This window comes from Aquarana catesbeiana, linkage group LG10 (assembly GCF_042186555.1).
Source record: "Aquarana catesbeiana isolate 2022-GZ linkage group LG10, ASM4218655v1, whole genome shotgun sequence".
Taxonomy (NCBI): Eukaryota; Metazoa; Chordata; class Amphibia; order Anura; family Ranidae; genus Aquarana; species Aquarana catesbeiana.
The window spans coordinates 32,131,427-32,147,104 of NC_133333.1; the positions used below are offsets into that span (position 1 = coordinate 32,131,427).

Genomic DNA, 15,678 nt, shown 5'->3' on the forward strand with positions numbered 1-15,678 from the left:
AATAGGGGGCGACTTCAATCTTACCCACTCATCTTACACAGATCGCCAGACGGTGGGCCCCCAAACAACCTCGACCAGAGTACTCAGAGACTCGAGACTATTCAGGCAAATCTCCAGACGATATGCGCTCTTTGACGCGTGGAGGGCTCTCCGTCCAGGCGATCGACAATACACGTTCTACTCAGCCCCTCATCGCACTCACTCCAGGATAGATTACTTTTTTGTTAATAACCACACTCTACAGCTCACCCGCAAGGCTCAAATTCTCCCGATTTCATGGTCTGACCATGCCCCTATCCTGCTTACCATAGACCTTGGCACTGCCTTCCGTAGGCCTTATAATTGGAAGCTTAATACCTTCCTCCTCCAACACCAGCCCTCACTGACAGAATTAAATTCCACTCTACAACTATATTTCAAAGAGAATAATAACCAGGAGGTCTCATCTACCACGCTCTGGGAAGCCCATAAGGCGGTTCTCCGAGGTAAATGTATAGCGCTCTCCACAGCGCTCAAAAAAGACGCCCTAACTGCAAAAGTGAAAGCGGAAAAAGAACTTAGAGTATTGGAACACAAGCTCCAAACTAACCCCACAATACCTTTACTTAAAAAAATAACTAACCTTCGTATGACTCTTAGGGACCTGGCCTTAGGTCAGGTAGAGAGGGCCTTGACCAGACTAAAACAAATGTTTTATGATAAGGGTAATAAGGCCCACTCTCTTCTAGCCAACAAACTCCGTGAACGCACCCACATGCTATCCCCGAATCAGATTAAAAATAAAAAGGGTCAGCTGTTATCTCACCCAGTGGACATTGCCCGAACTTTTGCAGACTTCTACAAAGACCTGTATAACAGCCCCGACATACCCAGTAACCCTCCTTCTCCAGACCTGACTCAAAAGATACGACAATATTTGGAGCAAAGTGGAATTCCACATCTCCAATCATCTGATCTGCTATCGCTTAATGCACAGATAACAGAAGAGGAATTAGAACTGACTGTCAAAAACCTACCATCCCATAAGGCCCCTGGCCCAGACGGTTTTCCCTATGAATATTATAAGGCATTTCTCCCTCAGCTGCTTCCCTATATGTGTAAGCTGTTTAATACCTTCCTCCATGACACCCCTATCCCAGTAGACATGCAGAAATCCTTTATCACCCTAATTCCCAAACCAGACAAAGATCCAACCCTCTGCGCCAATTACAGACCCATCGCACTCCTGAACTCGGACCTGAAAATTTTCACCAAGCTTTTATCTAACCGCCTAAATATGATTCTTCCGTCACTGATCCACAAGGATCAGGTGGGGTTTGTCCCACTGCGGCAAGCAAGTGATAACACCAGAAGGGTGATTGACCTGGTGGACGTGGCGGACAGGGAGGGATCCACCTCCATGCTACTGAGCCTTGACGCCGAAAAGGCTTTTGACCGTTTGGGGTGGCCCTTCCTGTTCGCTACACTGACCCACATGGGCTTCTGTGGACCCTTGATGCGAGCGATCAGGCATCTCTACTCCAACCGCTCCTCACAGGTCAGAACCCCCTTTGCACTCTCCACACCTTTCTCGTGGCGAATGGCACCAGACAGGGGTGCCCACTGTCGCCCTTACTATTTGCACTGTGCGTGGAACCTCTGGCCGCCTCGATCCGGAACAATCCGGACATACGGGGGATAATGGTTAGGGATAGGGAATTTAAGATTTCCCTATTTGCCGATGACATTATCCTTACACTGACCCAACCTCATATCACCCTCCCGGTCCTACATAGGGAATTAGACAATTTTAGAGCTCTCTCAGGCTATAAAATCAATGCATTAAAATCAGAAGCCTTACCTTTACATATCCCTGAAGCCGAACTAGCACTCTTAAAAGCCAACTTCCATTACAACTGGAAAACGACCGCCCTAAAGTACCTGGGGACCTATATCACCCCAAAATATGACACCCTATACCAAGAAAACTTCCCTCCCCTCTTCCACTCTATCAGAGCATTACTGACACAGTGGAAAAAGCATCATATCTCCCTTTTAGGCCGTATAGCCTCTATTAAGATGACCATCCTTCCGAAGCTCCTATATCTTTTCCAAACCCTTCCTATCCCTGTACCACTTAAACACTTGAAAAAGCTCCAGTCAGACCTACTCCAATTCGTCTGGAACTATAAAAGGCATAGGATACCGAAGACAGTAATGCTGGCGTCGCGCAGGGAGGGAGGACTAGCTTTCCCTGATATTACTAAATACTATCAGGCTGCGCAATTAAGAGCGATAGCCTCATGGTTCACTCAAAAATCATATAATAAATGGACCGAAATCGAAAAGCTTTGGCTAGCTCCAATACACCCGAACAACCTTCTATGGAGTGCGGAGGCGGAGGTGCCCCCCGGTCGGATGCTGGGCCCCATGTCATTGTTACGACGAACTTGGCGTACACTGGCCCGACCTCACAAATTGTCCTCAGAGAGATCACCACTGACCTCTTTTATCTGCAATCCTAAAGTGCCAGATAGCCTTACACACCAGATGTCCTACCCTTGGTCCTCTAGAAACTTATTTCATTTTGGAAGTATAGTGGAACCTAGAACTCGTAAATTATTATCTTTTTCAGAATTACAAGCAAAATACGATTTGCCAAAACAGGCATTCTACGGATATTTACAAATTAGGCACTACGCACTGACTATAACCCCGAACCTGCAGTTCTCTCCCCCATCCTCCTTTGAATCTATAATATTAGAGGGGAATGCACAGAAAGGTGTCATTTCGGGAATTTATAAGATTCTAAATACCATCTCCCTAGAGGAACAGGGAAAACACTCATACATGCTTAAATGGGAGAAAATCCTTGAAGAAGAACTACCTCTAGCACAATGGCAGGCGATCTGGAACCAAACAGCAAAGAGTTCAATGTGCACCCTTTATAAGGAAAATGCATACAAAATTTTGTTCTTCTGGTATATGACCCCAGATGTACTCCATGCAATTTTCCCTACTACCTCAGACCGGTGTTGGCGATGTCAGGGAGCAAGGGGCACCCTCATACATATCTACTGGGAGTGTCCACTGATTGTCCCCTTTTGGGATAAGGTCCAGCATCTATTGTCCCACCTTTTGGAACTGCAGGTTCGAGCTTCTCCAAAGTTCTTTTTACTAGGACTATCACCACTCAAGCTTCGCACACCATATAAGAAATTAGTAAGGCATATACTCACAGCAGCCAGATGTCTAGTAGCCCTAAACTGGAAACGCCGTTCCCCACCCTCTCCTGAAGATCTTTACTCCAGAATTAAAGATGTTGAATTGATGGAGAGAATGACGGCTAGAATGCAGGACAGACTGGAGGCACACAATGGGGTATGGGAGCTGTGGCATCTCCGGGAGGACCCACCATGACCAGGTACCAACCCTACTCAGATGGCCTACTTTATATTCCCCCCCCTCTCTCCCTCTTTCTCTCTTCCTTTCCTTCTACTCGTTCTTCTACAATACAGTTATTAAAGATTTGAATTCTCATAGGCATTACTCTACATTAATGTAATTGAATTAACATTCTCTATTTACAAAAGGAATAGCTAGCAGTTAAACAATGAGATATCTTTGAAACTTAATATGATTTCAAAACCTCTATATCATAAGTATATGTTTGATTGTGGATAAGATATATTGAATAATATTTACAACTTTCCATGCTCCTTTATTCTGTATTGCAACCAAGAATGATAACAATAATAAAAACTGTTATTTGAAAAAAAAAAATAAAAATTTGTTTGGGCACAGTGTAGTATGACCGTGCAATTGTCATTCAATTGTCATTCAAAGTGCGACAGTGCTGAAAGCTGAAAAATGGCTTGGGCAGGAAGGGGGTGTTCGTGCCTAGTAGGCAAGTGGTTAAAGAGGAAGTAAAGCCTCTTAAAAAAAAAACAATACACCCTGCAAGGCAAAGGCATAATGAGCTAGTATGCATAGCATAGCATGAATTACTTACCTGAGATCGAAGCCCCGGAATCGGCCCTCGTTCGCCTCCTCCTCCGACGCCATCTATCCCGGAGTGACTTCCGGGTATCACGGCTCCAGCGCTGTGACCGGCCGGAGCCGCGGTGACGTCACTCCTGCGCATGCACGCTGGTGCCACCACTAACGGCATGATCGCTGTTAGAAACGCCACGCTCAGTGCACCTGCGCTCGATGTCTACGGCGTATGACATCGGTGCCACTATTCCTGCAAATATCTCCTAAACCTTTTAGGTTTGGGAGATATTTCCAGCACCTACAGGTAAGCCTTAATCTAGGCTTACCTGTAGGTTAAAGTGGTTGTAATGGGTTTACAACCACTTTAAAGGATGCTGTCTTACTTTACAAAAGTTTCCTGTCTGCACATAAACTCTCCAGGAGCTATTCAACCATATTTGTCTAATCTATTCTCAGGGGGAAGGGATTTAATGGACACACTTAAATCTGTTATTACATTATATTAGTCTATTCTCGGATGGGTAATGGTACCTGGCTCATTACAGGGTCTACTCTTGTACATGTAGGTAACCCGAATCCACTAAAGTTTGGGGTTCAAGATGTGTCACTTTATCAAGGAACATAGAACCTTGAGGTATGGCACTAATTGTTCTATGAAACCCCAGAGCACTGACATTTGGGGATGGTACTCTACTAAAGTAGGATTAAAGGGGTTGTAAAGGTGTTTTTTTTTTTTTTTAAAAATAACAAACATGTCATACTTACCTTCACTGTGCAGCTCGTTCTGCACAGAGTGGCCCCGAACCTGGTCTTCTGGGGTCCCTCGGCGGCTGTCTCAGCTCCTCCCCGCAAGCATTTACCACCTTCATGCGAGCTCTCTCGCACGGTGGTGAGTGCTTGCGGGCGCGCTCCCGTGATACAGCCGGCGGCTATAGCCGCTCGCTGTATCACTCGGCCCCGCCCCCCGGCGCGCCGCGTCATCGGATGTGATTGACAGCAGCGCGAGCCAATGGCTGCGCTGCTTTCAATCCATCCACTGCAGCCAATCAGCGGCCAGGGTGAGCGGAGGAACAGATGTCGGGAACGCGAAGCTGACTTTCGAGGCGTCAGGTAAGTAAAACGGGGGGGCTGGGGGCGGCGGTTCTGTCAGAAGTTTTTTCACCTTAATGCATAGAATGCATTAAGGTGAAAAAACTTTTACCTTTACAACCCCTTTAACATTATTATCCTAAACAGCTTCTGGCATTTTCAAATATTTTTTCCTTTTTTTTTTTTTTTTTACCTTAACCTCTTTAAAATACTATGCACTTTTTATTTCTCTTTTGACTCTTTTAAATCAGTAAAAAAACATAAATATTATCAATCCTGGTTCAAAATCCACAGCCATAGACTGAAACTTCTGTTTATAACTAAATGTACTATTCATCTGTAATATTGATAACTTCTCTTTTACCTTTATCTGTAAGTTCTCCATGAACTCCATAGTTCTGGGTATCTTGAGACTTCTGTACCAGCGCCTAAGACATGCACCCACACAGAATCCACACTCACGTCATTGCTACATTCATACAAATACCGTTCACACCAAACTCTGCCACCTGTCATGGTAAGTTACACCTGGTATTCCCTAATTTACATATTCATCTGCTTTATACATCGGCTAGCAAGGTGTTGGCTGCTTTGCCTCTCTGCACTTTCTTCCCTTTGCGGTTCCTTATCTGTGTTACTGATTGGCAAGCAGGCTATAGCTCAGGAAGGAGGGAGAGGGAATGAGTTGGAGAACTGTCATACAGATGTCTGTAAAGGGAGGGGGGAGTGAGTTCAGCGTGTGCCGTTTCTTCCCCCAGCGTGTGCCGCCACTAATGGCTCCCGCGTGCATGCGCGGGGGTGACGTCACGCAACTCCAGACAGTCACAGAGCCGGAGTCCGCGACCCTGGAAGGAAGAGGGGCGAAAATGGACACGGCCTGCACAGGGGACAGCGCGGGCTTTGTTTGCAGGTAAGTGTCATATAATGGGCTAGTATGCGATGCCCATTATGCTTTTAATTTGCAGGCCTTTTGGGGAGCAAAAGAGGAAGTAAAACCCATCAAGGTTTACTTCCTCTTTAAGTTCCCTTTTCACTCTAGAATAGAACACCGGTAATTCCAATCTAGGTCTTTAACAACAAAAATGATATACAGTCAACAAAAAAAGTCAATAATGTAATAATTGGGGTGACCAAACACAAAAAACAGTTCACACATCGATCCACAGAGGTTGAATTCACCATAGAAAAAGTTAAAATAGTAAAAGTTGTATTAGTAATAACAGACATAGAAAAACCTTCACCAATACAAGAAGAGAAAGTAGTTCTCGTGTTCGCTATACGATCACTCACTACGTTTTTCAAGCGCTTTTATCACCAGGCTTACTCCTCTAGTGATCGGTATACCGTTTACTCGTACATTCCACTCTGTTTTTTTTATTTGTCCCAGACAACGGGCTGCGTCTATTTACCTTAACCAACGCCCCCAATGGCTCAGTCTTCGACTATTGAAACCTCTGGATCTTACACGAGCATTTCAATATTGGTATATCACTTATTAAAACAATAACTTCAATTAACAGTCTCTAAACCATCCAAAAGTCAAACATAGACCTGAAAAGAAAAGGAAACTGAAAAAGAAAATGATCTTACCTTTCAGATACCATGGAGGACTGGATCTAGCGGGTTCGGAACCGGACACCGGACCTCAGGGACAGTTGCGGTCAGCCTCTGTTTACGTTAATCCTAGCCAGGGGTCTTTCATATCAGCGACGTGAGAAACAATAATCACTGAGTTATTGACCGGAATTCCCTTTCCCCAGATCCAGTTGTCAGTTCCGGCTCGAAGGACCAAGATGACAGGAAAACTCTTCACCCGAGATCAGTCACAACTCTGAGTATTATGAAAGCAAGATGATTTATTTCAGATGTACCAGTACAAATGGGTGATCCTTTACATGCTGATAAGAAAAGCAGAAGTCACACACACACAGCAGGATGTGTGACCTTTTTATAAGATCAACAGGCAGAATCTTATTGGCTAAAAGTTCACTGGTGGCTCATGACGCATAACAGCTTTATTGCCAATCGCAATGTACTTTTACAATCTATTCCCTTTTATAGCAAAGCTTGTGGTTTTCCGGCCTTAGGCAGTTAGTTAAGACAATAGACACAAAACAAGTTAAAGCAACATGTCCTTAGAAGCCATTTTAAAAATCAGTCTCCATTTTTGATGTAATAGTCACACAATAAACATTAAAACTTTTCCAACAGCTGTCTCCTATGGCAACAGTCTTTAACAGTTCCTAACTCAAATGTAACAGTTGCTTCAGCTTCACTACAACTTCCTCTTGTAGTTCTTCAACACTAAGCTCCCGGTCCCTCACTAGACCCTCTGATTCACTGACTCAGAATCCCTTGAGCTCCTCCAATCTTTGCAGTGGTATCTCCCTCAAGCAACACCTTGCTGGGACTCTAGCTTGGCACTCCAGATACTTCTCAAGCTTCACCCCTGCTGACCAGCTCATTCCCTAGCTTGACACACAAGGCTTCTCTACAAGCGTCACTACAGCTGGTTGGGTTCCTGACTTGATCACCGCCTGAAGTTTGCAGATGCTCCACCGTGCCCATTCGGTGAAAATGTTGCTCCGGTACTTGTTTCAGTTACTCACTGTGGTCCCTGGTAATAAGGTGGTTGGTCTCTTTGTGGTGACAGCTTCCCTTCTACCTCCAACCACTAACAGGTCCTCCGGCCGGCAGAACCATCACTTCTGGTTGGACTGCAAGCCGCAATCCCAACCATGTGCTGCTCTCTTACTTCTGGTTAAGCCCTCACACAGCCTAGCAGCCAGTTCCCCCCGGGATAGGCCCAATCTCCGGCCAGAAGCCTGGGCCACCTGACACACGTCCACCAAGACAGCTGTCCAGGTGGCACAGAACATAGATCACCTGACTCTACCTGAATATATAGGTTCTCCCAGCAGGCCAAAGGATTCAAGAAAACCCCTGCCCATTGGCTGAGATACCCCACATACCCATAACTTGATCTTGGGTTGCCCTTCTCATATCTAGTACCAACAAGTACCCGGCAACCTAGTGGTAGAAGAGAAAAGTGCAACAAGGCTAAACGTAGGGAGAAATCAATAGATCAATCAGCCAGGACAACTACTACTAAATTTGTGAGGAGCTCCCTGCCTAAACTACAGGGTGCTACATTGGTAATAGAGCACTTTTATTTGTGTTCCATTTTCAACGGTCCTTTATTTTACTTTTTTATATGTGTTAGCAGTGAGTGTTAAGTTGTCAGTGACATTGCAAAACCGGCTCTTTATACTTGAGCACCTCACACTATTGTTGTGCAGTTTAGTCCTCTAAAACAGTGGTCTCCAAACTGTGGCCCGGGGGCCAAACTGCGGTCCTTTGCTTGCCTTTGTCTGGCCCTTAAGGCACTCTTCCTCCCACTGTCACCAACAATGGGGAAATCATTTCTGCACTGACACCAACAATGGGGCACTATTCCTCCCATTGACACCAATGATGGGGCACTATTCCTCTCACCGACATCAACGATGGGGCACTATTCCTCCCACTGACACCAGCGATGGAGCGATATACCTCTCACTGACACTGGCAATGGGGCACTAATAATTCCCTTGATACCAAAGATAGTTTACTCCTACTAATGCCAGGGTGTTTTATACTCCCACTGACCATGGTCTGACCCCACTAAAATCTGAAACACAGTAAACTAGCCCTTTTTTTAGAAAGTTTTGAGACCTCTGCTCTAAAGCACCAACGTTTCAAGTGCACTAAAGCACCACATCCTCATACAGCTTTTTCCATTGCTGTTAATAAAAGAATGGATCGACCTCAATATTACCTTCATGTCTGGGAGGCCTAAAGGAAGAGTTAGGGGTTCTTCCCATGACTCTATCAGGGTGTGAACAGCTTCTGTATCCACAGGACAAAGTGCTGGTCAGGGTGCAGCAATAAGAGGCAAGGTACTTGTGACTTTTTTTCTGGTCAGTATGTGTGCTATACATTCAGAGCACACAGAAGAGGTAGTAGAGTGGCTAACTAAGCCTTCCTCATCCTCCTCCAAACCGCACTATAGTCAGCTTCTGTCAGCAGAGCCCCAAGCATGGTTATACCATTTGTCATTCGGGTACCACTTTTATGAAGAGACACTTGAATGCTCACCACGTAGCTAAGTGGAAAAAGCACCTGAAAGCTAGCAGTCAGCAGCAAAAGGGATGCATTCCTCCTCTGTCCAGCTTCTCCATTCCCTTCTCTCCCCCACCATACAAGATTTCATATCAGAAACCTCTAGCCAAAGGGATGAAAGCATTTTGGTTTACCTTAAAGCAGGGATGGGGCACAAAGAGTAGGGGCAAGCATAGGCTGCAACCATGATTTGAGTTTGCCAACCCCACCTTTCCATCTCCAACCTTAGCACTGTGCAGGCAGGTTTCTCTGTGCCAAAATGCAACAGTGACAGTAATAGATCAGGCTCTTTTGTCATTCTTATTTACATCCAGTTAGTTGTCCTCAGAAACACCAGCCCATAGTTGCCAACATTGTCAAAAAAATTATAGGGACACTTTTTTGTCTGTAGGCGGAGTCTTAATATAATTAGGAGGGGGGGGCATTCATTTCTAGGCGAGTTGTAGTGCAGTCATAAGCTGCCCATCCTTCCACAATGCTGGAGAATAGTTTTGGCTGCAGCAGCAAATGAAGGGGGGGGGGGGGGGGGATTCAACAGCTTGGGGAAAAGGCAGGCAACAGCAAAAATTAAACATGGAATAATACAGCTAAAGGCTGCCTGCCCTTCCCCAAATAAGATCTGCCCAATAAATAAATAAATAAAATGCAAAAAAGTCATGCCCTAAAAAAGAAGGAAAGGTGATGCCATACAGATGTAGTAAATGGTGAGCAGTGATGAGCTGAATTGCTCTTCAAAAGAAATTTGGATGGCAAACCAGAAATTAATGGGCCAAGTCTGTCAAATTAAAAATGTATATTTTCTAGGTAATAGGCAAGGAGGTGTTAAAAAAATAGCATGGGGGTGTTAGCCACCAGGGTAGAGGAAGTGTGTTACTTCCATGATTATTAAGAGAAAATAAATTTAAAAAATAATAGTAAAACTCACACAGTCACCTCAGCTAAATATTTTCAATATATTGCATTTTTTATTTTTGGTTTTAGATATGTTTTATAAGGTATTTTGTGGCACACGTTCTTGCCGTCAAATCAGTGCCTCAGACTTATTCCTCGGTTACCGATAATATCCTTCAGGGATAGCAGCGGGGTAAATGTTGCCCTGCTGCCTGGGTACATGAGCTTTACTCATTTCTCACTGTACGTTTGGTAGTTTGAGAACAGGGGTTGAATACAAAGTAACATTTACAAACCATTCCAAGTTTTTGCACAGGTGTCTAAACATTACAAATCCTTCCTTGAGCTAACAATAAAATTCAATTAAAAAATATGGATTTTGCCAAAGAGGAAATGTTTGCAACCTTGGCACAACATGAAACTTAAAGCAGCATAAATATCTCTCCTATAATCCCAAACTCTCACTCAAATCTAGTTTCAGATACAAGACTTGTCAGGCAACTCAACTACTGGTCTTCGAAACCTGAACTGGGGCTTCCATAACCATGAATAAAATCTTCGTAGTTTTGATCTTGAGTTCTATGGTAACTACAGGTAAGAAATACTTATGGCATAAAACTGTATTTTTTTTTTTTTTTAATTTGTGTCGCTCCATTGTACTAAACGTTTGTACTCTAATGCCGTGTACACACGATCGGACTTCTCGTCAGAAAAAGATATGATGGCTTTTCTGACGGGATTACGCTCAAGCTTGCCTTGCATACACACGGTCACACAAAAGTTTGCTGAACTTCCCACTGTCAAGGTCCCTAACACACATTCATACATGCTAGGGCCAATTTAGACAGGATCTGATTAACCTACCGGCATGTCTTTAGCGTGTGGGAGGAAACCCACACAGGCACAGGGAGAACATGCAAACTTCAGGCAGATGGTGTTGTGGTCGGGATTTGAACCAGTGACCCTTTTGCTACCAGGTGACTGGAGCTTACAATCTAAGGTCCCTAACACACATGCTAGGGCCAATTTAGACAGGTTCTGATTAACCTACCAGCATGTCTTTAGAGTGTGGGAGGAAACCCACGCAGACACAGGGAGAACATGCAAACTCCAGACAGATTGTGTCATGGTTGGGATTTGAACCAGTGACCCTTTTGCTATCAGGTGAAAGTTCTAACCACTACACCACTGAGCTGCCCGTATAATTTTATATATATATATATATATATATATATATATATATATATATATATATATATATATATATATATATATATATATATATATATATATATATATATATATATATATATATATATATATATATATATATATATATATATATATATATATATATGTATATATATATATATATGTATATATATATATATATGTATATATATATATATATATATATATATATATATATAAAATATATTATATATATTATTCATATTATTATTTATATTATATTATATATATTATTATATAAAGTATTTATATTTTGATATTTATAAAATGCAATAGAATACCTGTTGATTCTGCCAGAGATACAAAAGTTTGTTAATATAATCCTGAACTTATAGAGAGGGTTCACCAAAATTGTCTTACTGGTCCATCCAGGGCTAACAATAAAGACACATGGCCCCAGATGTATGTTAAAAGAAAAGTATGGGTTTCACAAAAAAAAAATCTATATTCACTTAAGTGCATGCAGCTTTGGTCTGATCCTGCATCTGTCCCCCTCCAGCTCTAATGCCGCGTACACACGGACTTTTCGTCTACAAAAGTCCGACGGACGCTGACGGACTAAAGCTGGCTGACAATCCGATCATGTGTGGGCTTCCCCGGACTTTCAGCGGACTTTCAGCTGACTTTTCCAGCATCAAATCTGACAGACTTTAGATTTGGAACATGCTTCAAATCTTTACGTCGTAACTACGCCGGACCCAGAAATCCGCTTGTCTGTGTGCTAGTCCGACGGACAAAAACCCACGCTAGGGCAGCTATTGGCTACTGGCTATCAACTTCCTTATTTTAGTCTGGTGTACGTCATCACCTACGAATCCATCCTACTTTTGTGTGATCGTATGTAGGCAAGTCCATTCATAAGAAAGTCTGCCGCAAGTCCGCCAAAAGTCCGCCAAAAGTCTGACAAAAGTCCGTCGAAAGTCTGTCGGACAGGCTGTCGGACTTTTGTAGCCGAAAAGTCCGACCGTGTGTACGCAGCATAAGAACCAAGAACTGAGCAATCAAACACTACTTTAGCAGGCTTTAGAATGAACTGCACTCCTATGATCCATAGGAGAAGAACAGCCAAAAAAAGCTTTGGATATTGTTGGTGAGCTCATCCTTTCTCTATTTAAATTGTATATAATTGTGTAATGTATTGTTTAATGTTTTTGTTGCATTGATAATTTTATTATGTAACCTTTGTGTGTTATACTTATTATAATTATCGTATGTTGTATCACAGATATTGCTCTCCTGAGGAAGCGGTAAAACCGCAAAACCGGTCGAGAATTCAAGCTCTATTTGTGCCTACTATCACTATGGGTTATAATCCAATTGGTTGTATTTACTGCTTCCTTTTTTAAATTACAACTGTATGTGACATTGTTACAATCTTTTAACTATGTTTTCTATTAAAATGGAATTTTTATACTATATTATTGCTCTTTTTCTCTATCCTTTTTCATTGTAATCTTGATTACACCTAGTACCGCAATAGTCCCCCCTCCCCCCCCTCTTTAGGGGTTGTTGTTCCCTTGCATGGGGTATTGAGATACTGGCCAACAGAGGCAGCTAACTGCGACCGCTCTCTACCTCATGCTCCTTGCTTTTGTACTAGACATTGGGATGATGGTACTGTTACTTGGTAATTTATCTTTTTGATTTAAAACGCTCTTTTCTCTCTTTGGATATTGTTCTCAGATAAGGAATTGCATAACATGTAGAACAGAGGGAGTAGCCCTCCAGTGCCCATGCCAGATCCAGTATATTGGACGACCAATGTAGAAGAGAATTAGAGAACATATCCAAAACATTACAAAAGGTTACCCTAAGCATAGCATCTCAAACCAAGATGCAACTCATCACAATAAAGACCCCTCCTCCCTAATTTTTTGGGGAATTGAAAAATATTACCCCCATTGAAGGGAAAGTAATAAAATGACCAACCTCAGCCAGCGGGAATCTTTTTGGATACATGAGATGCAGATCCTTCATATGATAGGCCACAATATTGAATTTGACATTAACTGTTTTATCAGTAATTATTAGCTTAGGTTATATCAATTTGATCATTTTTTGTCAATATTTAATATCTAGTTCATCACGTATTATTATTTTCCTCATCTCTCTCATGTAATTTTATAATATTTTTAAGGTGAACATTGTAGTTGATTATTAGCGAATTTTGGGGAATCATTTTTGAGCTGCACAATCAGTGACATCATGCTTGTCATTTTGACTTATCTTACCTTTACTTATTTTACCCTGTATTATTATTTACTCTACATTATTATTCCTAGACCCTAGCTTCACACCTATGCGTTTTTAGTGCATTTTGCAGTTTGCAGAAACGCACTACAGTCCATTTAACATGGTTTCCTATGGTACAAGTTCACAACTATGCGTTTTGCAGCTTGTGCGCTTTTGGAAAGGGTGGGGGACTTTTGTTTCCGCACTTTGGGGGTAATAGAATCGCACCAGAAAGGCAAGTGTTGTGTTTGTGATGAAATTTTTGATGTGTTTTGCGGTTTTTATTTTAACACTGTATATAGCTGGTTGCTAAGTCATCAGCTGTCAGCGGGGTTCCCAGCAATTTTTTTTTTTTTTACATTCAGCTGTCAGCTGATGACTTATCGGTTCTTAAGGACACATCGGTCGGCTTCCCGGACCGCTCATTAGCAAGCTTTAGTAAATAAACCCCATGGTGACTGAGTGAGTATGAACAGCATGTAATACACCATTTATTGATAGTTTTTTTTATTATGTGGGTTTAGGGACACTTTAAGTCCCACTTGCAGTGCTCTCCCCATTCTGTTCCTCTTGCTGAAGCTGTGCTTTAAAACTGGCATATTCTTCTTTGGGCAGGCTTGGCAAAGAGGGCTTTGCTCCTGAAACATGTTGCCATTCGCTCTTTCCTGAGACTCTGTGCTATACCAGATCCATGCAGTGCCGTGAACACCTCCAGCTGTCATCTTCCATAGGGGGGTTCAGCATGGCTTACTGATTTCAGTGACCCTCTTAATTTTACCAACTAAGAGCTGCACCCATGACACAGTTTTTGCAAAGCAGCCAGAGGGACAAAAGGAGGGAGGTAGTAGTTGGGGGAGGAGAAGCAACAGTTAGGTGAACTGATAACTTTGCCTTAATGGGAAAATCACTGGATTTTCACTTTACTTCCATCATGTTGCCTTTTTGTATTTTAGGGCATTTCACAACCATGTGCAAAAGATGTTGGAATCTTGACTCAACTGAATGCTGCACAGAAAAGGAGATTGAATGTGATGGATCCAAGTGCATGATGCTGTCAGAATACTGCAATGTCAGTAAGTATGGGTTATGTTCTTGTGTTGCATCTATTACCAGTGGCACGTCTCTTTACTGGGAAGAAGGTACACTTGTTAGCATGGGGGAACTGCATGCTGATATACACTATATTACCAAACGTATTGTGACGCCTGCCTTTACATGCACATTAACTTTAATTGCATCCCAGTCTTAGTCCGTAGGGTTCAATATTGGGTTGGCCCACCCATTGCAGCTATAACAGCTTCAACTCTTCTGGGAAGGCTCTCACAAGGTTTAGGAGCGTATGAGAGTCTATGGGAATGCAAATATGCGACCTCTTGGCGCAGAGCAGCTGCATATTCGTGTGCATTGGTGCAACAAAAACGCTGTTCCAAGAGCGCACGCCCCATGGACTCCCACCACAATTACTGGCAGCTAACGGAAAACTCACGATTGTTGCTTGCGATCGGGAGCTTTCCAATCATGTGACCGCCATGGCAGCCAATCATGGCGGTCAGATAACCTTAAGCCCCACCCCTCGGAATGTAAAACCCCTTAAGTGACCAACAGGCGCCAGCTCCAAGGGGTTAATAGCATCCCCACAAAGTAACACTGATAGGTCAGTCCTCAGAACCCCAAAAAGGCCCCGCTGTAGGGTACTGTAACTCCATTGCGATACTTTGGCTACAACCTTACACAGATCATCTTCTCTGCACCAGTGGTGGCTATAGCTCAATATTTTGGGGGACGGCAAACCAAGCCACCCCCCCGGATAATACTATCAGAGCCCCCCCAGAGGGACGATCAGAGGCCTCCTTACCTTAGGAGGCATATGACAAGGGAAGAGCCGGGGCCGATCTGTAGACATGTAAGGTTTTGTAACTTTCGGGATCTGGGTGCTTCTCCTCCTGGCTGAACAGGAAGTAAGTCCTAAGACTTCCTTGACAATCGGGTCTCAGGACCCACTTCTTGATTGGTCGGGAGGAGAATCAGGGAGACAATAGTGAATATTAATTTGCTATTGTCACACAACGGGGTAAGCTT

The 15,678-nt window shown here is 43.1% G+C and overlaps 2 protein-coding genes across 4 annotated transcripts in view; one reads left to right on the top strand and one right to left on the bottom strand.

Moving 5' to 3' along the window:
* The window catches only part of LOC141110545 (phospholipase A2 inhibitor gamma subunit B-like), a 34,657-nt gene that overhangs the window by 7,286 nt on the left and 11,693 nt on the right, over positions 1 to 15,678 (top strand). For 2 of the 3 annotated variants that reach the window (XM_073601940.1, XM_073601941.1), the window contains exons 2-3: positions 10,592 to 10,710; positions 14,553 to 14,672. In XM_073601940.1, the coding sequence (XP_073458041.1) occupies positions 10,662 to 10,710; positions 14,553 to 14,672 (169 nt within the window). In that variant the 5' untranslated portion in view covers positions 10,592 to 10,661. Of the gene's footprint in view, positions 1 to 10,553; positions 10,711 to 14,552; positions 14,673 to 15,678 lie in introns of those variants that run through there. The other variant, XM_073601939.1, reaches the window with a different exon arrangement.
* The window catches only part of LOC141110546 (phospholipase A2 inhibitor gamma subunit B-like), a 140,138-nt gene continuing 139,128 nt past the window's right edge, over positions 14,669 to 15,678 (bottom strand). Inside the window, exon 5 of the mRNA XM_073601944.1 lies at positions 14,669 to 14,727. Within this exon, the coding sequence (XP_073458045.1) occupies positions 14,684 to 14,727 (44 nt within the window). The 3' untranslated portion in view covers positions 14,669 to 14,683. The remainder of the gene's footprint in view (positions 14,728 to 15,678) is intronic.